Source organism: Anopheles gambiae, chromosome X (genome assembly GCF_943734735.2).
Source record: "Anopheles gambiae chromosome X, idAnoGambNW_F1_1, whole genome shotgun sequence".
NCBI classification, from domain to species: domain Eukaryota; kingdom Metazoa; phylum Arthropoda; class Insecta; order Diptera; family Culicidae; genus Anopheles; species Anopheles gambiae.
Genome location: NC_064600.1, coordinates 3,008,248 through 3,027,184, shown reverse-complemented (window position 1 = coordinate 3,027,184; position 18,937 = coordinate 3,008,248). Strand labels below are relative to the sequence as shown.

Below are 18,937 nucleotides of genomic sequence, written 5' to 3'. Positions count from 1 at the left end.
GCACAAGCAACTTTAGGAGGGCGGGAGATTCCCTTTCGTTGGTCGTGGTCGACGGTTGCAGCTGTTCGGCTTGAAGCATCGAGATAAGGAATGGATAAGTGATATATTGTGGTTTTGGTTTGGTTTTGGTGGTTTGTTGTTTTTAAGTTTGATGAGAACTGTTTGGCGGGGGTTGGTTCCGTTTTTACCGCAAGATATCAACCGTTCTAGAAAGAGAGCAGTTCAGAAGATAGCTGTGGTTGAGAGCAGAGATGTAAGGTGATAAGAAGTTGTTTGTTTTCTACGTGTGTTTTGTTTTTTTTTTTTTAAGAAAAATGTATGCTTCTAGAAACGATAATTTAATGCTATTCTGATACCAAATTATATGTGTTGTATACAACAAACAAGTGGACATCGTATTTTTTTTTTGTATATTGGCATTCGATTGTTGATTGTTTTGACAAAATGGATTTTTGTAATTTATGTAATTTAAATTGTTTCACTTAAAATCAGTGAAAAAATGACAATAGTGCTGAAATTCAGTAAAATACCCTAGTAGAGAACCGTTATTATTAAAATAATTAATTAAATTATAAATTTTGCTGTGTTATAAACATGCACATACAATTTCACAATGTACACCTGTTGGATAGAAAATGAATCATTGAAAATTTATTCTTATAATTTTTATTTATAAGCGGAAGAACGGTTAAATACGGCTATATTTCTTGTTTTATTATTATTTTCTCGTTAACATATTTTAATTTCCATTTCCAATGGATTTAGTACAGCGTCCACCATTTATATACTTAACAACCTCAATACGATTCCTGTAGCTACTGAATGAATGTTAACAATACGAGAACATCAACCATCATGCGTCAATAAACAAGCATAGTTATTTTTATTTATTTTACGAAGGCCACAGTAAACTGACACGACAAAATGCATTTAATTATACGTATCCTTTAACGCAATGCAGCGTGTGTCTAGGGTTAAATATAATTTTAATTGCAACAAATTAAAACAATAATGTTCTAGGCTAAAAAAATAAAAAAAATAATTTGTTCAGTTTTCTAAGGCTCTTGCAAATTTGAAATCGCTACAAATGCTCAGTGGGCTATACCAGATGTTTTCTTTTTCCGACCGATCGACCCGTAAACGTACACCGCGTACTCGAGCGCCGTTGACTGTGACGGCGGAAGTTCGGCAACGCTCACTTCGATTACCGTCGGGCTCACGAACCGGTACCCCTGCAGTGCCGACCGATCATGTTCCGTTTTGGCCACGATACGCACACACTCGATCGTGACGGGTTTGCCAATCGAAATCTGTAAGAGACGCGAAACGCAAACAAACAAAACCAGGCACGCGTATACGCGCAATTAATCGAGTTCCGTTCAAATGTGGCCCGCTCGTTCTGGGAATGGTAAACAAAAGGGCATGCAAAGGTGCTGGTTGTGTGCTGCAAAAGGGAATATCTAATTTACGGTTAGCTAATGCCCAAGACGAGCAAACGTCTCATTAGCACGCTTGCATGTACAAAGGGCAAAGGGGCACAAACACTGGAGCGCGAACCCTTGAAATGGATGCCTTCGTCACTTCCACCGTGACATCACGACTTAATGGAGTGAACCTGCCCCGAGCTCCGGTTTGCCAACATGGCCACGGTACAGGATGAACGTTCTCGCCCGGCCACACAACTCACCTCTATTGTTCCATTGATCAGGCTCGTCAGGTCGTCCTTCAGCACGACTACCGTCTCCACGTACAGCAGCGTTGACGTTTCCGAGCATTTACGCACCGCACCAACCGCTAGAGGGATGAGGAAACGCGTGTGAATCATCTAGGGGCTTGATGGTTTAATGTGGGGCAAGGTCCACCCTTACACTCAACCATACTTCGTTCGGTGCCTGCGTACTGCGGGCTCGGATCTGGTTCCGGTTCTGGTGTGGTTGTCGGTGTCGCCGGCAGAGTAGCCACGGTCACAATCGAAACTGTCAGCACCACTGTCAGCCACTTTTGGGCATCTTGCAACGGCATGCTCAACAGTGGAATAGGAACGTTGAAAGAAAACCACATAAAACAAAAAAGAAATAGGATTATGTCTAGTCGGATGATGGTGATGATCGTTCCACCGATACTCGTTATGTTATGACACTAACCACAACAAAGCTATACGGATTAGCTCCCGAGCGGACGCAGCCGGGCATTATCAGGCAGCCGGGCATCTTTGAGGTCAACAGGCAGGCGGGCGGCATTTCGTGATGCTGTATGGACACTGACAGGTACACACTAGCCTTTCCAGTAAATGTGCTGTACATCCCGTGCCCGAAGCTCGGCTAGAGTTCAGGCACTGCCCGGAGCCCTCATGGCACGCGGGTGATCGCTATAGTTTACAGTGCCGTTAAGCATCTAGGGCGTTACTATACGCTTGTCCAAGAGTTTTCGGTTGGCAGTAAAACGCTCGACTTTGAACCTTCAGATATAGTTCTGGAGTTCCACTAGAATTTCCAAACTACTCTCAATGAAAGCTATGAAAAAAGCAGAAGACATAGCTCCTCCACTAAGCACTGGAGTTGGAATTCTTGTAGAAGTATCATTTTTGGTGCCTCCCGATTGATTTCGTAAATATACCACAATTCCTGCAAAGGAAATTGAGTGCATTAAGGAAGGGCTCCCCACTATACTATCAACCGATCTATACTCAGTGTCACAGATGTCAAGGATGACACTAAGAAGAACACGAAAAAGAGCAAGAAGAACAAATGAGAGATAGATAGATAGAGAGAGAGTTACCGAGAAAGAGAGATAGAGAGAGAGAGAGAGAGAGAGAGAGAGAGAGAGAGAGAGAGAGACATTGAAAGATAGTCAAAAAAGGAGGGAAATTGACCTGTTACACAGTAAGTTTTGTAGGTCGTGCTGGATGTTAGCGATCGATCGGGATCCACATTTCAATACTACCCACCAGTAAACCCAGTAGGCTCGTACGATAGGCGTAAGAGGCAGAGGAATCTAATCAAGCATTGGCCCCTTCCCTCCCCCCACCGGTGGGAGGCGGGGGGGAGGGAAAGTTGGCATTATCAACAGACCGTGTTTTCTAACCGGGGCTGGGGCCCTTTTACCACCAGTACCGGCTACGCCACATACGACGAACGACGTCAACAAAGACCAAGAATCGGCGGTGACGATGAAGGCACCAATGAAGGTACTGCTGGTGTGCTCTGCCATTTCGATAGGTTAGTAACGATCGGGAAAAGGGGCAAAAACGCTTGTTTGTGTGTGTGTGTGAGAGAGTGATTCCATTAACATTGTAGTGTGGAGAAATGTATAAACACAAATTAGTTTGAAGGTCGACGGAAGGCGCTATGGTTCGTTGTATTACTTCTACATTTTTATTTTGCTCTATCATCATTGGCGGCGTAGTTGCAACTACAAGATCCACAGTGTGTGTTTACCAACTCACTATCCGCGTAACAATGTTGTGTGATGCTCCACTCACTCCAGTTGACTAACAGTTTTGTGTTTTAACGCTATGAAACTGCTTCATTCTAGCCAGCACCACCGGCACCGGCAAGACGCCCGATAACAACCTGACGGCCCCGATCAACTTTCCCGTCTTTTTCCGCAGTCGCTTCAATCCACGCACGCTGCAGCAGAACGAGCGGCTCATACCGGCCTTCGACGACAGCGATTTACGGTTGTTGCTGCGTCCCCATACCACAGCTTCCTCTTTTACGACGCCACAATCAAGCCAGCGTGTCGATCAGCCGACGACCGAGGCCGTGCCCGAGTCGCTGGAGCAGGAACCGGAGTGTGGCGACCTACCGCCCGGTGCCGATGGTTTCCCCTGGGTAGCAGTGCTGGAGCACGCCGGCCCCCAGCAAGGCAGCCCGCGCAAGCGTACCCTCAGCAAGGGCGTCCTGATCGATCGCCAGCACGTCTTGACGACCGTGTCGAGCGTGCACAACTCGCACCCGACCTGGGTTGTGACGAGCGTTCGGCTGGGCGACGTCCCAACCCGCCGCCACAGCACGCACGCGGGCAACTCGAGCCAGAGAGCAAACGGTACCCAGCGGTACGAAATCGAGACGGTGTTCCTGCACGAAAGCAAGGACATTGCGCTAATCCGGCTGGCAAACGGGGGCGTCCAACAGCTGACCGACTCGGTTCGCCCAATCTGCGTACCGCGGGAGGACTACCGGCTGGAGAGCTTCAAGATTTCGTCGCACGTCTGCCAGCGCAGCCAGGTGGTGTCGACGGCGACGGGCCGCCATGGTAGCCGAGTCAGCCGGAGCAAGCTGCAGCCGCTCGAGCTGATCAGTGGCGACGCCTGCAACCAGCTGCTGCGGCCGCATGGTGCCCGACTGCCGGTCAAGAGCTTCTGTGCGCGGGAGTCGGCCGAAGATAACTGCACTGGCTCGCTCGGCGGTCCTGCCGTTGCCACTGTCAGGGGTCGGTATCACGTGCTCGGGCTGCGCTCCTACCTGCAAACCGAGGTAGGTATCGCGGGCCCTTATCAGCACACGATAGAGCACTGCAATTGACCTCCTATTTAACCACACACTCCCTTGAATGCGGGAATATAAGATCATGTCTCGCGAAGTCATTAAATCATTTGGGCATACGAACAGTCCGTTCTAATAGTAGTAATAGACACAGAAAATGATTTGATGCTCTTTTGAATGACCTTTTTCAGACAACCGTCGAGGGCCTGGACATCCCCAGCATATATGTGCGGGTTGGCGGCCTGCGCAAATGGATATCGGCAGTGATCAAGGCTATCGGCGAATAGGCGGCGCGTTATCGTCGCGTTCACTGATTACGGTATATTCGGTAAGGTACTGCAGTGTCGGCGAGGTAGCACAGGCATGAGGGACCAATGGCTCAATCAGAATCTTCTCGGGACAAACCCTCAAATCAACTTATTACATCACCTGCATCTGAAAGAAGCCAGAACCTCAAATCTCTGCAATGTATAAATAGCACCATCACGTACATCTCCCAGACACGGCTACATCAATCAAGTACGCGTTCCAGAACGCTCCCAAGAGATGGCTTTTGTTTTTTTATTCGTCTTTTTTTTTGGAATTGAATAATCAATTTGTTCTCGAACAACAAAATGAATTCCGATCGACTATCAACCATCTTTTCGTCGCACGATGGTGATCTTGTCTTTTTAGGTTAAATGCCACGACCTCTCCCATTCGGTCGCGGGCATGATAAGCAAAGCAATAAAGCGCATGTTCCCCGCCGGTTCGCTACTGGTCTACTGCCCAGAGCGGCCAATCAATGGATAATTCGCACGCGTTTGCTTATGTTGGAGAGAAAGCTTTTTTTGTTTGTTTAATGGTTTCTCATTTTTTCCTGGAATTCCCAGCCCCGATTGGGTCCTTATCAGGCGATGCCAATTTTAAACTGTCAAATTAAAATCTGCTTATCGCACGCGCCAATTCCCATGTTTTTTTTTATGTTCTTGTGGCAGATGAAGATTACTTACAAGAGATTATATTCTTCTATAGGAACATGTGAGACATCTTGCCAATGGCTTTAATCAATAAACAAGAATGCAAGTCCACGCAAATAGGTTTCTATAGTTCGAAAGCATTTATTGTATCTCGACTTTTTCAGTTCAGTATAATATCACGAAAGAAATCAATGCTTATTTTTAAGGCAATTTTGGCTAGGCCACGCGCTTCGGCCACAGAGTCAGTACTTAAGAATAAGAGCAGTGTTTATAAATATTGCTTGCAGATGCGGTCCCCCCCAAAATCGATTGTTAGCTGCTAAAAAGCGAAGGGAATGATTTCTGCTTCATTCCCTTTCAGCAAGGGTAGTACTGCTGGAAGGTGTCGGTAAAGTTGACCAGCGTGAAGGACAGGATCGAGCCGACGAGAGACCCGAGCTGGGACGCGACACCGACCCAGACGAGCGTTTGGCCACCTTCGCAGCGCAGCAGCGTCGTGATGGCCAGACGAATGTAGCTCACCAGACCGACCAGCAGCGTCCAGCAGGCAACCTGAGAGCGAAGAGCGGAAATTGGTTAGGATCTGCTAGATGTCACAACAACTCCAGGCTCCCCTGCCGTCCCATACTTACCACCAAGATGTCACCGAGCACGTTGTGCATCAGTGGCGGATCCGGGCTAGTCATGGCGGTGGTCAGTGCGTACGCCGCAAACGGAACGAACACGACCGACAGGGCAACGATCGACCGGATCGAGTTGCGCTGGACGAAGAACGCCAAAAAACAGGCAGCCGGGTTGGCCATGCTGCTGAGCGTCACCGTCAGATGGTAGGCAACGTTACCGTACGGTAGGCACGAGTACGACTGGATACTCGGGAAGAACCCGTTGCCGAACAGGCACATCACGCTGATCAGCACCATCATCAGCAGGTAGTTGGTACGGTCCAGTGAAGCCTTCCCCTTGGTGGTGGTCGCAGCATCACCAGCCGCCGACCGTGTCTCCTCATCGTTCGGTGTGCTTGGCTCGTACGCGTAATTGTTCCCATTGCCGATCGAAACGGCCGCATACTCGCGCCGACAGACGGCCAGCCGGTCCAGCAGCACAAACGCCACCATGCTGATGGCCAGTATGACGGACGACACGATAAAGTACGGGCGCGTGCCGAAGCGAGGCGGCGGCGTGTAGCTCGTGTACTGTGGCGGCTCATTCGGATCGGTCCCATTGACCGCGATACACTCCCCATTGCCGCCGACACCCTGGATCAGCGCGACAATGCTCGGCACGAACCCGCTGAACCCTTCCCCGATCAGGTAGGTGATGAGATAGATGCCTTTAAACCGGCCCATGTACGGCATGAACAGGACCGAGCTGGTGCAGCCGACCAGCGACAGGCCGAACACGGTAATGAACAGCGGTACGGACCGTTCCGCACCAAACACGTGCACCGTCTGGTCGTAGACGAACGCGGTCGTCATGGCGGCGCACGACCCGAGTACGAGCAGCGCAATGATCAGGTAGGAGTCTCGGAAGGACTTGATGCGCAGCGCGGCCGTGTACAGGATTGGACCGATGTTTCCGAGCTGGATGATGACCACCAGGTAGGAGGGCAGATTCCAGCCTTCCGGCGCGTTACCGACCAGCAGCGGCAGCTGCACGTACACCGAGTTGATGCCGAGCCAGGACCCGATGCCAAACAGTATCGCGAGTAGGTCCACGATCAGCTTCCGCTCGCTGTTCACACCGCACAGCAGGTACAGCTTCTTTCTCATGGTTGGGGCAAACGCGTTGATAGCCGTTGACTCAGCTGAGATGCAGATGCCTACAAACACACACACACACACACACTCTTTGTTGGCGGGCTACACTTTGTCTACGGGAGGTCTGATATGGCGCAAACCCGCAAAGTAAGCGAGGGTGGCTGAGGCGTAGTAACGTCTATTCGAAATTCAAACTTTCCCACTTCCACTGGACGCCATCTACAAGACGCGCTCAACCGAAGCAATGCCACGTCAGGAGAGGCTTTTTGAAGAAATACAGGTTTTCGGGGTTTTTTGAGGGCGACTGTTTGTAGTATTTGAAGACGACTTCCAAGGACGCAACCGTTCGGTAGCACCGTTCGCACCGGTCTGTGTGTATCCGCACCGCACCAGTACCGACGGATGACTGACTAATTGCTCGATCAATGCGATTCTTATCGCCGCGCCCGGGGAGTTCGCGACGCACGAGCGACGCCGCCCGACCAGGCCGAGTTTTTATGTGTTTTCTGCTAATATGTTGCGCGCCTCCAATTCGCGCTTAGCTCTGGCTGCTCGCGCGAGCCGAAGGATCATCGCATCTGAAACCATTGGGAAGCAGCACCCGAGCAGCTGATGAGGCGCGCGCCAGAAGCTCTTCCGAAAAGGGAGAGCGTTCTTTTAGCGAGATTCACGCTGGTGATGACGCGCTGAGCACCGTATTGCACCACGGATCTTCGCTTCTGGTATGGCGGTATTGTTTTGATATTGCTGCCGTACACGTAATATCTTATCAAGCGAAGGGAGTACATATTGTGGCAGATAAACCGCCGGACAGCAATGGTCCAATGTCAATTCACGCCACAATGTAGCATGGGAACGGGACTTTCGGAGCACCGCGTGCTGGACTGCCGGCGAAGGTGGAGCAATCACGGCGCTGACGGCCGGGCCGAGAAAGCGAGAGATAGTAAAGAGCCCCCGTCATCCGTCTGCTGCATGCACGGCCCCAGCTACAATCCCGATAGCGAGCAATAACACGCGGATGAAGATATCGAGATATGGGCGTCGTTAGCGGATGCCTCACAATCGTCAAGTGGTGCTGTTGGGATATTAAAAGCTTTCCCCTAAAGCCTCGGCTGTCCTCGGCAGAGAGGCAAGGAGGGGACCTCCCAGCCCGCTTGGACACGCTGTACAATTAGAAAACGCCCTCCGCTTAGAGCGTATAGTCCGCTTAATGGCCTTCGGTAACGCGGTGGTGTAATCAGAACTCTTAATATTTCACACCTGATTGGGTACGGAACTTGGCTTTGCCAAACCATTGGTAGACATTACCACGGCAAGCCCTCTCTAGGTTAAACTTCGTGTTGTTTTGTTAACTGTGAAAGGCTTACTACAAACAACACCAGTGAACAACCCCGAGTGAAACATTCGAATATTGAAACGCTCATTTACGGTTAAGCTTTTTCGCGCTGCGCCGTAAGTATGCACTGGTCCGCTGATTCTTCGTTAAAGCTCGTTCAATCTCTGGAGCGCAGCTTCCAGAAAAGTTAGAGCTTTTAGGCTGTTGGTTTTTGTTCTAAATATTTGAATAGACGTCAAACGGGTTTTACTGGACTGCAGCAAGCGTTATACAGAAGTTGTTAGAATGTTGTAGTACGCCTATTTGGTACTTAAAATAAACTTCTGAAGACATGTAAGGTTAACACTAATTTCCTGAAGGAATTAACATTTAAAAGATAATGTTAAAACGACCTGCTAGTTAGACACGTATAAGCTACAATGAACCAATAGGTATTCTTAAATGTCCTGTGAAGGATGTAATGCTGAAATCTAAAAGAAAATTTAAAGAAGAAGTAGTAGAAAGAAATATGCGTAAAATCACATATAATTTAAATACTGCCGAAACTTCAAAGAATTTAATGACACTAAAATCTGAACTATTCTAAATAATTTATCTTCATTGCTATACAGATCTCAAGGAACTGCCTGCAGTTGATTAAAAGTGAACAAGTAATTCGTTCTTTGAAGAAAACAAGCCTGACATGACTGACCTAACAAATTATTAAAATACACGTCTACTACACAAACAATGGCAATGTTCCTATCCGGAAGCTGTCAACAGTTGCTCTGTTATTTAAACAGTAACATCTGATTAACTCTTCAATGTACGCACAACCTCCAAGGCTCTCGGCTTAGATGAAGTTAAATGGCATTTATTTTGCCTTTTGACACCTGCCCTCGGGCTGTTCCCATGCGACAGCAAAGGTTACGAACTGGAACATCTCGCGAAGGTCCACGCTCTCGTCCCTGAGCTAGATAGTTCAATCCTTGCGGCAGTTTTTGTGCACTTCGATTGCATCGCATTATTCTAGCAACATCAACACCGACGTCACCAACGATTGACCACGTCGATTGGCGGAACAAGACCAAGAATTTCAAACTTTTTCGTACAAAGCAAACAACTCATTTACAGGATATTTATTCTAGGATTGCGTGGTAAAACGCGTGGCAAATAACGAAATATAATAGTGGCGTTAGTTAGAGCGTACGCCGCGCATCTTTTTGTCCGCCATGATCAGGCTGGCAAAGTTGTCCAGCTGCTTCACGCGCAGCTTGCTCCAGATGAGGAAGTTCTTCATGCCCAGTATCTGGGCGGCGTGGAGGGCGGCCGCCTCCGGGTACAGGACGGTCGCACAGCCCAGCCCGGACGGCAGGTTCAGGCTCGACCACACGTCCTGCTCGACATTTTCCGGCTTGACCGGCGGGCAGTTGATGACGGGATAGTTGGTGTTGCCGGACAGTACCGGGCCGAGCCCGTTCGACCGGCCCGCCACCGTGATGAACACCAGCTCGCTCAGCACGCTCTCGTACTCGCTCACCATGTGCAGCGTCGTCTGCGTGCCCTTGTGCGCGGACGTCACGCGCAGCTCCGCGTTCAGCCCGAGCGCGGCACAGTGCTTGGCGATCTTCTCGCAGTGCTCCTTGTCCGAGGCGGACCCCATCAGTATGACCACCAGGTGGCTGGCCGGTGCATCCATCTTGTCCAGCTCGTCGCTGACCCAGGTAAAGTTGCGCTTGACCACGTCGAGATCGGCGGCCGTCACGTTCGCCAGATTGCGGTACACCTGCTTGTCCACCATCATGCGCTTGTCGCCCGCCGGCCAGAGGCGCCACGAGTCGGAATCGATCACGTCCGCCACCAGCAGCTGCCCGTCCGCGTCGACGCCGAACTCAATCTTCATGTCGATCAGCGCACAGTTGCGGGTGGCCCAGGCCCGCTCCAGCACCTCGAACACGAGCGCGGTCGTCTGGCGCATAATGTCCACCTCGTCCTGGCCTGCGCAAAGGAGTAGCAGTAGTGCGTTAGTGCCTTCATTTGCACGTGTGTCGCTCCCCCCCCCCCCCGCACCCTCGGACCACTTACCGATCGTCACACCGTTCACCTTGAAGCCGGCGCACACAATCTGCTCCTCGCTCCACTGCGGATCGTCGTTCGCGTCGTCCTTGAAGAACGTCTCGACCTTGGCCGGCGCAAAGCGGTAGCCCTCCTTCACGCCCGGGTTGCGCTTCAGGTACGAACCGGTCGCGACCCGGCGCGTCACCCACTCGATCGGCACCATGTCGCACTTGCGCGCGAGGAACGCGTTGTCGGAGATCATGCGCACGAACGCGGTCTTCAGACCGGCCCGGTTCAGCAGCGTGAACACTTTCGCGTTCGTTTGATTGGAGATCTTCGCCTTGCCCTCGAGATCGTGGGCCCGCACACCGTTGTGGGCGGTGATGCGATCCTTGTTCAGCAGGATCGAGTGGCCCGGCATGCTCGGCACATCGTACACCTGCTTCGTCTTGCCCTCGATCAGCAGCTTGCCGGTCTTGATGCCTCCAACTGTGTGGTTGGTGGGAGCACATTTGGTGTGATTGCGTGTGATTGATGCGACGACAAAGAAGCGACAGAAAGAATTAGCACAAACCAATCTAAATGAATTAGACGAGGGCCAAAGCAAACAAAGAAGAAAATAACACAAGTTCTAACTTACCTTCCGTAACGGTGGCCATGTTTTACAGCAACTGTGTGTGTGTGTGTATACGAGAGAGAGAGAAAGAGAGCGTGTTAGAGATTCTTCCGCGCTGGCCTTGACGTTTGCTGGAGTGAACTTGTCTCGGGCACGATCAGACACCAAATACAGGGAGCGTACGACGATTCACCACACTAAATACCGCCGCCCGGGCCCAATGCCGGCCGAAAACCGGCACGGCACACACACACACACTGACGCGCAATGAAGCTGCTGCGTGAGAGCTCCCTGTTCCTGTTATCAACCCTCACCGCGTTAGAGGGCTCCGTGGTAGTGGTGGTAATCACGCGCATCATCTGCCTGTTAATGCGCGCCTGCCTGTGTATTGGTGGGCAACCGACGCGCGAGGGCTCCCAGGGGCGTGTTGGTGCGATAGTTTATTAGCACGCGGGCACTGTCAACACACACAGCGAGAGCGCGCGCCCCTGCTATTGTTGTGCCCTCACTAGCTGGCTGGATGCTGCTTCCTGGCAACTGGGCAACGTCGTCGCTGCGCCATCGCCACCAAAACAGCTCCAGGCATCCCTGGTTGCCTACGCCGATTGTATCAAAACAATTTGATTCTGGGGTCATCTGCTGGGGTGCCTGCCGGGATGAGCATAGCTCCGGGGTGGTTGGGAAAACAGCACCCGTTGCTTGGTGCATGGGGTATCATCGCACCATCATCGCACGTAAACGAACGGCACAATAAATTCTTGCGATGTTACTAACGTTGTCGCCCAAAGGGCGATCTCGAAGGTGCGACATGGCTGAGGGGCACTTGAGAGCCCGGAACGAAATTCTTGATTGACGAAAGTGTAGCTAATCTCTTCCTCGCTGCTGCTGCTGCCCCCTGCCCGGACACGCTGTCGCAGCTCCCGAAACCCCTTTACCCGGAGCACATGTGCAGTGCACGCGACCCGAGCGATTGGTTTCTTTTGATGCTGTTGTTGATGGTGGAGTGTTTGGGCATTAGTTTGGCGATAGATTGGGAGACGGTGGGATGGGATGGAATGATCTAGATTTTTTAAAAGGCAACAATCACACCTTTTTTATTGTCTCAACTACTTGTGATCTCATTAGTTAATCAAAAGCTAGCTGGCGATAGCTTGTAATCACGGACTAGTGCTACAGTTTCCACAACCGAAACCATGTTCAACGTTATTCAGAATTATTGGAGAGAACATTATTGAAATCCAATAGGTAGTAGGGCAATCATTCAGGAGGGAGTTCATCCTTTTGAGATTTGATTCCATGGCGGGCATTCCACGATTTTCCTTGATTATTTGCTCATTTTCCAAGGAAATTTGGATACTTCCTAATTTTTTGTTGCGATTCTTCCTATGTTTCATCGAGTGTTTCTCAGTTTTGTTTTAATCATTCGTTTCAATGGAGGTCCTGTTCAATGGAGGATAGGAACATCTTCCATGGCCAAGGTCCACCATTCAAATATAAATACTGGAGCCGGATTCTTTACTAGCTGCTGGACTCTCGAGTGGTAGAAGTCTTAGTATACACATATAGGTGTTGTAGAGATACTATAATCACTTCTGCCTACAATCCTTTGTCACTTGTGTATAATGTGTTCGTTGTAACTTCTAGTGCCACTAGAGAGAATACATTGTACTCCAAACTCATAAATTCACGTAGGGAACAGGACTAGAACAGACAATGCAACTGGATACAGTTTTAGAACTGACTTAATGCGTCTGTTAGGATATCTGTCCAGTTATACTGTAGAACTTTACATGCCTCGACGTAGTTAAAACAGAACCCCCTTGAGTTCACCTCTCAAGGCTGGAACCTCAATTACTATATCGTTGAGTGAATCATCAAGATTCTCCGTTTACGTCTCCCTTTGTTGATTATTATTTTTGAAGTTAACCAAACAGCACTACCTCCTTGTGCTGTTTTACCCTGTGTCCTAGTATACTAGCAAACCAGTGCTTGCAGTGATTATTCTGCGCCACAATATTTACAGTTGAGCTGGACTCTTTGATTGTTGACTGATGTTTTTTTTGTCTCTTCTCTTGTGCGCTGTACATTCTTGCCATACAGCCATCACAGCCTACTTACGCACTTCAAGGCAGCGCTAGCCTTGAAATGTAACGACCGTTCAGTGATTGCTGATCGGTAACAAACAGCATTGTTATGCCGATCGGTTCGAGCCGGCAGTGTAGCGCTGATAACGCACTGTGAAAGTGAAAATAATATTTTCATTACTGTAATCGATGCAGGAAACTGAGCGCACGAGGAACGCGCCGGAGGGGGGGCATGGAGTCGTCATTTTGGAAAAATATTTACTTGCGAGCGGGGCCCTTTTTTTGTTATGCCAAAAGGCAACCTATTAGGATGGTGTTTACTCGTGCCGTGGCGCTGACGTGATAGTCGGGCAAAATTTACCGAACACAAGAAGCAATGATGTTAGTGTTTGATAACAACTTAGAACAAAAACTTAAAATTATTAGGACCTTAAATCTTGAACGACCTTTTTTGTTACAAACCCCGGTAATAGATCGAAGCTTTCAAGTGACAGCTACGGTATCGAGATAGATCTGTGTGGTAGCAGGTTCTTCCCAGATGCAGCTCTACCCAAACAACCTCATTACCCTAACGCGTACTTCCATCTCCAATTTGTCAATCAAATTCCTCCGCGCTCCGTTCGAGATTTTGTTTCGTGCGAGTTCATCTAATCAGCTCCGGATTGAGGTCGCCCTGCCGTGTGTTTCAATCGTTCAACTTTGTGCGTACGTTAGCTAGCTTTTGGCCGGCTAGAGTTTGATTGTGCCCAGGACGGACGGAAAAAGCACCCACTTTCGGGCGCAGCGCACCGCTCAGCATGATGCCCGACCAAAGGTGCGGAGCAAATTCGGCGTTCTGTCCCCTGGGTCTCGTGGGGCATCACTACCACCATCATCACCGCTCAAGTGTGGCACGCAGCCCGATAAGATGCTGCGTAGCAAACCGCACACGTGCTTTTGCGAGTGTTGGTGCCAATGTTGCCCCGTACCCTGATTAAGGGTACGCGCGTGAAGGCAGGCGAGCTGTACAGAGGTGCGGTACAGCTCCCCTACCCCCACGTACGGACAGAGCGTGGAGCGTGCTGCACACCGACAAACCTTGCCTGGAGAGATCTCAGAGCGAAAAGGGGCAACGCACACGCAGACACAGAGACGAAGCTGCGCGAGCGCACCCGAGAGCGACATCTATCACCATCCTAAGCACAGAAACCGCCCGACGGTCCGGCTGCAAGCGTGCGCGCCCCAAGCTCCCTCTCTTTCCCTCTTTCCACCCTGCCCCCGCCCCTTCCTCCTCTTCTCCCCTCTAGCAGTGTGCTCCGTAAGTATTAAATATGAAATATGGGAACGCTCATAAATCAGTTACTATTCACGGTTGATCATAGCAGCGATCAGACGCCACGGAGCGTAGCTACAGCATCCTCAACGAGCGAGGGCCCTCACTAAACTCGGGAAGCCTCGACACTCTCCTCCCCCCCCACAATCTACTGTTTTTACGTGTATACATACACAGACACACACACATATACATATATCCCGAATCTTGGGGCCCTTCTCTCAAGTGGGCCACAGGTTCAGCGGAAAAGGGGGAGGCTTGCGCGGACCGATCTTCCGTGCGTGGCGGCATACTCCATCATTTCGGTCCCATTCGGCATCATTACACCGTTGGCAACGTGCGCGCTTAGCGAAAGTGATCGCTTCTTTCTCACTCTCTGCCTCTCTCTCTCTCTCTCTCTCTCTGTCTCTTGCGCGCGGGCGCACGCACGTACCGTCTCGCTGTGGCCAAATACACACCCGCAGCAGCATCACAGGACACAGGAGCTTCTCTGCAATCAAACGAACCAGCGCAAGCACCGGCGGCGTCCCCAGCACCGGTAATCCTGCCGTACACAGCACAACAACACAGGTGAGCGCAGGCGATGGTTTTTCGGATTGTTTGTTTGTTGGTGGCGAATGGGTGACAGCTAGGAGACGATGATCGGCCTTGGAGATGAGTGGAGATCAGGATTTGAGAGCATGTGTGTGTGTGTGTGTGTGTGTGTTGTTTCGGCATTGCTACCAGGGAAGCACCTGGACGCACGTGGGCCAGATCTGCGTGCCGCTCTCGGGGCCCACCCGGCAGTTAGCTTAGCGAGCCTAAAGTAAGGTTAGCTTGGTCGGGCTGCTTCGTTTTTAGTTTGTCGGTGCTAATTGGCACACCCGGGTGGAAGGGCTCGGGGAGTGTTAGAGTTAGAGACAAGTGAGCCAACGACGACGAGTTGCGGTATCCACGACAAGCGTACGGAAAGTGAATTTTTAAAGGCAATTGATGATGCAGCGCGTCCTAAAGGGCCTAGAGTGGCCTAAATAATGGTTTGGAAGTGTGGTGCAGTACCGTCCTCCACTCGTGTCGATCCCTCATACAGCAAGCTCTGCCATGGGTAAACAAATCAGTCAAAGATTGCTTAACCTATTGCCCCTTCGGTGCGGTGAAGCCGGACCTTGACCGACTGCAGAAAGTCAGTGTTCCGATTTCCACCGTGTCCGAGGATCTAATCAGCATAGGAATGAGGCTGAAACTCTGAACCCACAACCTGCTGAACTTCTTCCAGCAGAAAGCAGTTGAATCGCTCGACAAAAAAAAAAGCACAAAAACCAAAGCTGATCATCTGTCAACTAATCTAGATCCGGATTCTAATCACAACTGCGCGATGATGCGAATGGAATATTTTCGCTTGCGCAAAATAAAAGGGCTCCCCAAGAAGCCGCCTCCCCCCCTCTCTTTTTCCCTTCCACGCCAAGGGTTTTTCCCTTCCACACTAGCAACAGGCTCGCCTCATTCATCTTCATCAAAACAACTGCCCTCAGAGGCGCTGTTGAGGGGTTGTTGAGCCAGTGTTTACAGTTCCCGGCCGAACGTCACGCTGATGCGACCGCTTACGAGCGACGCAGCCGTTGCTAACACCGCGCTGATAACACTGCCGCAAGCCGCTCGCGCGAAAAACGTGTCTGGGGCCTGGTGATAGTGCTCGATCCTTGCCGCTCGGGCAGCCAGCCACACACACACACACACACTCGAGTAGGTCATCCGAACGGGGGCAACCTGCCCAGCAATAACAAAGCAGGTCGGCGCCGGAAGCAAAGGGGTAGCGACCGGCGGTCTATGCGTTCGACGCGCTGCTCGGTGGTGGACGTGATTGCTCTGTATTCCCTGTATCCACTCATAAAAAAAGCAACAAAAAAAGGTTCAATAAGTGAACATTATACACGCACAGTGAAAAGCAAACAAAAAACGCATCCGTGTGTGTGTGTGCGTTGGCTTAAAGTGCACATTTTAATCATTTTTTTTTTCTCTCTTCTTTCCTTCCGTGCTGCAGCGCAATGGATAGTAAGGACGAGACGCGGGCACAGTCCCAGCAGGCGGACGAGGGGCTCGAACCGACGACCGCCGCCCTGGACCAGCTCGCCCTGTCGCTGCCGCTCGGGAAGAAGCGGGCGGGCCGGGGCGCGGTAGCGAGCGGGCTGACGCACGAGTGCGGCGTGTTCGGCGCGATTGCGACGGGCGAATGGCCGACGCAGATTGACGTGGCGCAGGTCATCTGTCTCGGGCTGGTGGCGCTGCAGCACCGCGGCCAGGAGTCGGCCGGCATCGTCACGAGCGAGGGCCACTGCGCGAAGAACTTCAACGTGCACAAGGGCATGGGCATGATCAACAACATCTTCACCGACGACTCGATGAAGAAGCTGAAGGGCAACCTCGGCATCGGGCACACGCGCTACTCGACCTCGGCCGCGTCGGAGGAGGTCAACTGCCAGCCGTTCGTGGTGCACACGGCGCACGGTGCGCTCGCGGTGGCGCACAACGGCGAGCTGGTCAACTGCGAGAGCCTGCGCAAGGACGTGCTGGAGCGGGGCGTCGGCCTCTCCACGCACAGCGACTCGGAGCTGATCACGCAGGCGCTCTGCCTGAACCCGCCCGAGGGCGAGGTGGACGGGCCGGACTGGCCGGCGCGCATCAAGCACCTGATGCAGCTCGCGCCACTCTCCTACTCGCTGGTGATCATGCTCAAGGACAAGATTTACGGCGTGCGCGATCCGTACGGCAATCGGCCGCTCTGCATTGGCAAGATCGTGCCGCTCACGATCGGCGCCTATCGTAATGGTAAGTGCCAAGCATCCAACAAAATAAACGACCCTTAATTCGCCTATCGCTTCACAGAGAAGGTCGACAAGCTGCCCGCCGAGGGTTGGGTCATATCGAGCGAAAGCTGCGGCTTCCTGTCGATCGGCGCCCGGTACGTGCGGGAGGTGCAGCCGGGCGAGATCGTGGAGCTGACGCGCGACGGCATCAAGACGATCGACATCATCGACTGTCCGGAGAACCGGCGGCACGCGTTCTGCATCTTCGAGTACGTCTACTTTGCCCGTTCCGACTCGATCTTCGAGGGGCAGATGGTGTACTCGGTGCGGCTGCAGTGCGGCCGCCAGCTGGCCCGCGAGGCCGGCGTCGATGCGGACATCGTCAGCTCGGTGCCGGAGTCGGGTACGGCCGCGGCGCACGGTTTTGCTCGCGAGGTAAATTGCGCTTTTTGGCCGGCGGCGGAGGGAAACACAGTGACGGCTGCTAACGGTTTCTCCCCCCCCCACTTCCAGGCTAAGCTGAACTTTGCCGAGGTGCTGTGCAAGAACCGGTACGTTGGGCGCACCTTCATCCAGCCGTCGACGCGGCTCCGCCAGCTCGGGGTGGCGAAAAAGTTCGGCGCGCTGTCGGAGAACGTGGCGGGCAAGCGGCTCGTCCTGATCGACGACTCGATCGTGCGCGGCAACACGATCGGCCCGATCATCAAGCTGCTGCGGGATGCCGGCGCCCTGGAGGTGCACATCCGGATAGCCAGCCCGCCCCTGCTCTACCCGTGCTACATGGGCATCAACATTCCGACGCGCGAGGAGCTGATCGCGAACAAGCTGAACGCGGAGGAGCTGGCCAAGTACGTCGGTGCGGACAGCTTAGCGTACCTCAGCGTGGACGGGCTGAAGAAGGCGGTCCAGCTGAACATGGCGGTGAAGAAGCCGGAACAGGTCGGCCACTGTACCGCCTGCCTCACCGGCGACTACCCGGGCGGGCTGCCGGACGAGCTAGAGTGGTAGTAGTGGTAGATGCTTTTCCTTTTCTTTTCTATTTTTTTTTTTTTTTTTGTAAGCAGTTTATGTGTGTGTGTGTGTTTTTTTTTTGCTTCTGTTTCTATTTTGCACTTACAATGTAAGCACATAGTGACGTAATGTAATCGCACGATTTTGCGATGAGAAAAATAAATACGCGAGCGAGCGCGATTTGGCTGGACTTTATCAACACGAGCAATCTTGCGTCCCTTTGGGTGTTTGGTTTATACAATACAAAGTAAGGCGAACGCATCACGACTAAACATGGAGCCGGATTGTTTGTGATAGGCTTGTTTTTTGCTACAAATTGTATACAAAAACATGAAACATGGTTGCGCAAAGAGGTTCTTCATACGGACTTTTTTTCCTAACTTTCTTCGTTATTTATGGAACAGACAAGTACTGTTTACACGTAAAAGAACGGTAGGTGATTATTATTGCAGTGTAACGGGCAATTCAAAATTTAATTTAATCATCTTTGCCTCGCACAGTAGCGACACCTAGCGAGAATCAAAATGACTGGTTTGTGTCCATGATGAGCTAACC

At 51.4% G+C, this 18,937-nt stretch overlaps 5 protein-coding genes across 12 annotated transcripts; 2 read left to right on the top strand and 3 right to left on the bottom strand.

Annotated features, from left to right (window-relative positions):
* Positions 1 to 650: 650 nt before the first annotated feature.
* On the bottom strand, positions 651 to 2,061 carry LOC1272081 (uncharacterized). Of its 2 annotated transcripts, none has more exons than XM_061663554.1 (3): positions 1,869 to 2,061; positions 1,688 to 1,794; positions 651 to 1,310 (listed from the first exon to the last, which is right to left on the bottom strand). In XM_061663554.1, the coding sequence occupies exons 1-3, from the start codon at positions 2,059 to 2,061 to the stop codon at positions 1,092 to 1,094; spliced, it is 519 nt and encodes a 172-aa protein (XP_061519538.1). In that variant the 3' UTR covers positions 651 to 1,091. The 2 variants fall into 2 exon arrangements, with proteins under 2 accessions (XP_061519538.1, XP_310952.5); XM_310952.6 differs by having other exon boundaries at positions 1,881 to 2,061.
* A 67-nt stretch (positions 2,062 to 2,128) lies between these two features.
* LOC1272082 (serine protease 48) lies at positions 2,129 to 5,563 on the top strand. The gene is made up of 3 exons (XM_310953.3): positions 2,129 to 3,218; positions 3,535 to 4,478; positions 4,679 to 5,563. The coding sequence occupies exons 1-3, from the start codon at positions 3,170 to 3,172 to the stop codon at positions 4,772 to 4,774; spliced, it is 1,089 nt and encodes a 362-aa protein (XP_310953.3). The 5' UTR covers positions 2,129 to 3,169; the 3' UTR covers positions 4,775 to 5,563.
* On the bottom strand, positions 5,564 to 7,778 carry LOC1272083 (riboflavin transporter 2). The gene is made up of 2 exons (XM_310954.6): positions 6,079 to 7,778; positions 5,564 to 5,998 (listed from the first exon to the last, which is right to left on the bottom strand). The coding sequence occupies exons 1-2, from the start codon at positions 7,213 to 7,215 to the stop codon at positions 5,804 to 5,806; spliced, it is 1,332 nt and encodes a 443-aa protein (XP_310954.5). The 5' UTR covers positions 7,216 to 7,778; the 3' UTR covers positions 5,564 to 5,803.
* A 1,842-nt stretch (positions 7,779 to 9,620) lies between these two features.
* On the bottom strand, positions 9,621 to 13,048 carry LOC1272084 (bifunctional phosphoribosylaminoimidazole carboxylase/phosphoribosylaminoimidazole succinocarboxamide synthetase). Of its 2 annotated transcripts, XM_310955.6 has the most exons (3): positions 11,217 to 13,048; positions 10,604 to 11,065; positions 9,621 to 10,516 (listed from the first exon to the last, which is right to left on the bottom strand). In XM_310955.6, the coding sequence occupies exons 1-3, from the start codon at positions 11,233 to 11,235 to the stop codon at positions 9,714 to 9,716; spliced, it is 1,284 nt and encodes a 427-aa protein (XP_310955.5). In that variant the 5' UTR covers positions 11,236 to 13,048; the 3' UTR covers positions 9,621 to 9,713. The 2 variants fall into 2 exon arrangements, with proteins under 2 accessions (XP_310955.5, XP_061519496.1); XM_061663512.1 differs by having other exon boundaries at positions 9,621 to 11,065; positions 11,217 to 11,393.
* A 1,371-nt stretch (positions 13,049 to 14,419) lies between these two features.
* LOC1272085 (amidophosphoribosyltransferase) lies at positions 14,420 to 18,586 on the top strand. 6 transcript variants are annotated; one of them, XM_003436883.2, is made up of 5 exons: positions 14,420 to 14,573; positions 15,053 to 15,158; positions 16,609 to 17,393; positions 17,451 to 17,806; positions 17,885 to 18,586. In XM_003436883.2, the coding sequence occupies exons 3-5, from the start codon at positions 16,613 to 16,615 to the stop codon at positions 18,377 to 18,379; spliced, it is 1,632 nt and encodes a 543-aa protein (XP_003436931.1). In that variant the 5' UTR covers positions 14,420 to 14,573; positions 15,053 to 15,158; positions 16,609 to 16,612; the 3' UTR covers positions 18,380 to 18,586. The 6 variants fall into 6 exon arrangements, with proteins under 6 accessions (XP_003436931.1, XP_003436932.1, XP_061519454.1 ...); XM_003436884.2 differs by lacking the exon at positions 14,420 to 14,573 and having other exon boundaries at positions 14,599 to 15,158; XM_061663470.1 differs by lacking the exons at positions 14,420 to 14,573; positions 15,053 to 15,158 and adding an exon at positions 15,432 to 15,672.
* Positions 18,587 to 18,937: the final 351 nt, after the last annotated feature.

Excerpts from the sequence above, each read along its gene's own strand:
- LOC1272081 (XM_061663554.1), bottom strand. The coding sequence starts at position 2,061 with ATGTGGTTTTCTTTCAACGTTCCTATTCCACTGTTGAGCATGCCGTTG. Across the intron at positions 1,795-1,868 it reads CGAACGAAGTATGGTTGAGT|CGGTTGGTGCGGTGCGTAAA; the intron begins GTAAGGGTGGAC and ends TCATCCCTCTAG. Across the intron at positions 1,311-1,687 it reads TGATCAATGGAACAATAGAG|ATTTCGATTGGCAAACCCGT; the intron begins GTGAGTTGTGTG and ends CGTCTCTTACAG.
- LOC1272082 (XM_310953.3), top strand. The coding sequence starts at position 3,170 with ATGAAGGCACCAATGAAGGTACTGCTGGTGTGCTCTGCCATTTCGATA. Across the intron at positions 3,219-3,534 it reads GTGCTCTGCCATTTCGATAG|CCAGCACCACCGGCACCGGC; the intron begins GTTAGTAACGAT and ends GCTTCATTCTAG. Across the intron at positions 4,479-4,678 it reads GCTCCTACCTGCAAACCGAG|ACAACCGTCGAGGGCCTGGA; the intron begins GTAGGTATCGCG and ends GACCTTTTTCAG.
- LOC1272083 (XM_310954.6), bottom strand. The coding sequence starts at position 7,215 with ATGAGAAAGAAGCTGTACCTGCTGTGCGGTGTGAACAGCGAGCGGAAG. Across the intron at positions 5,999-6,078 it reads TGCTCGGTGACATCTTGGTG|GTTGCCTGCTGGACGCTGCT; the intron begins GTAAGTATGGGA and ends CTTCGCTCTCAG.
- LOC1272085 (XM_061663501.1), top strand. The coding sequence starts at position 16,395 with ATGCGTTCGACGCGCTGCTCGGTGGTGGACGTGATTGCTCTGTATTCC. Across the intron at positions 16,532-16,608 it reads AGCAAACAAAAAACGCATCC|CGCAATGGATAGTAAGGACG; the intron begins GTGTGTGTGTGT and ends TCCGTGCTGCAG. Across the intron at positions 17,807-17,884 it reads CGCACGGTTTTGCTCGCGAG|GCTAAGCTGAACTTTGCCGA; the intron begins GTAAATTGCGCT and ends CCCCACTTCCAG.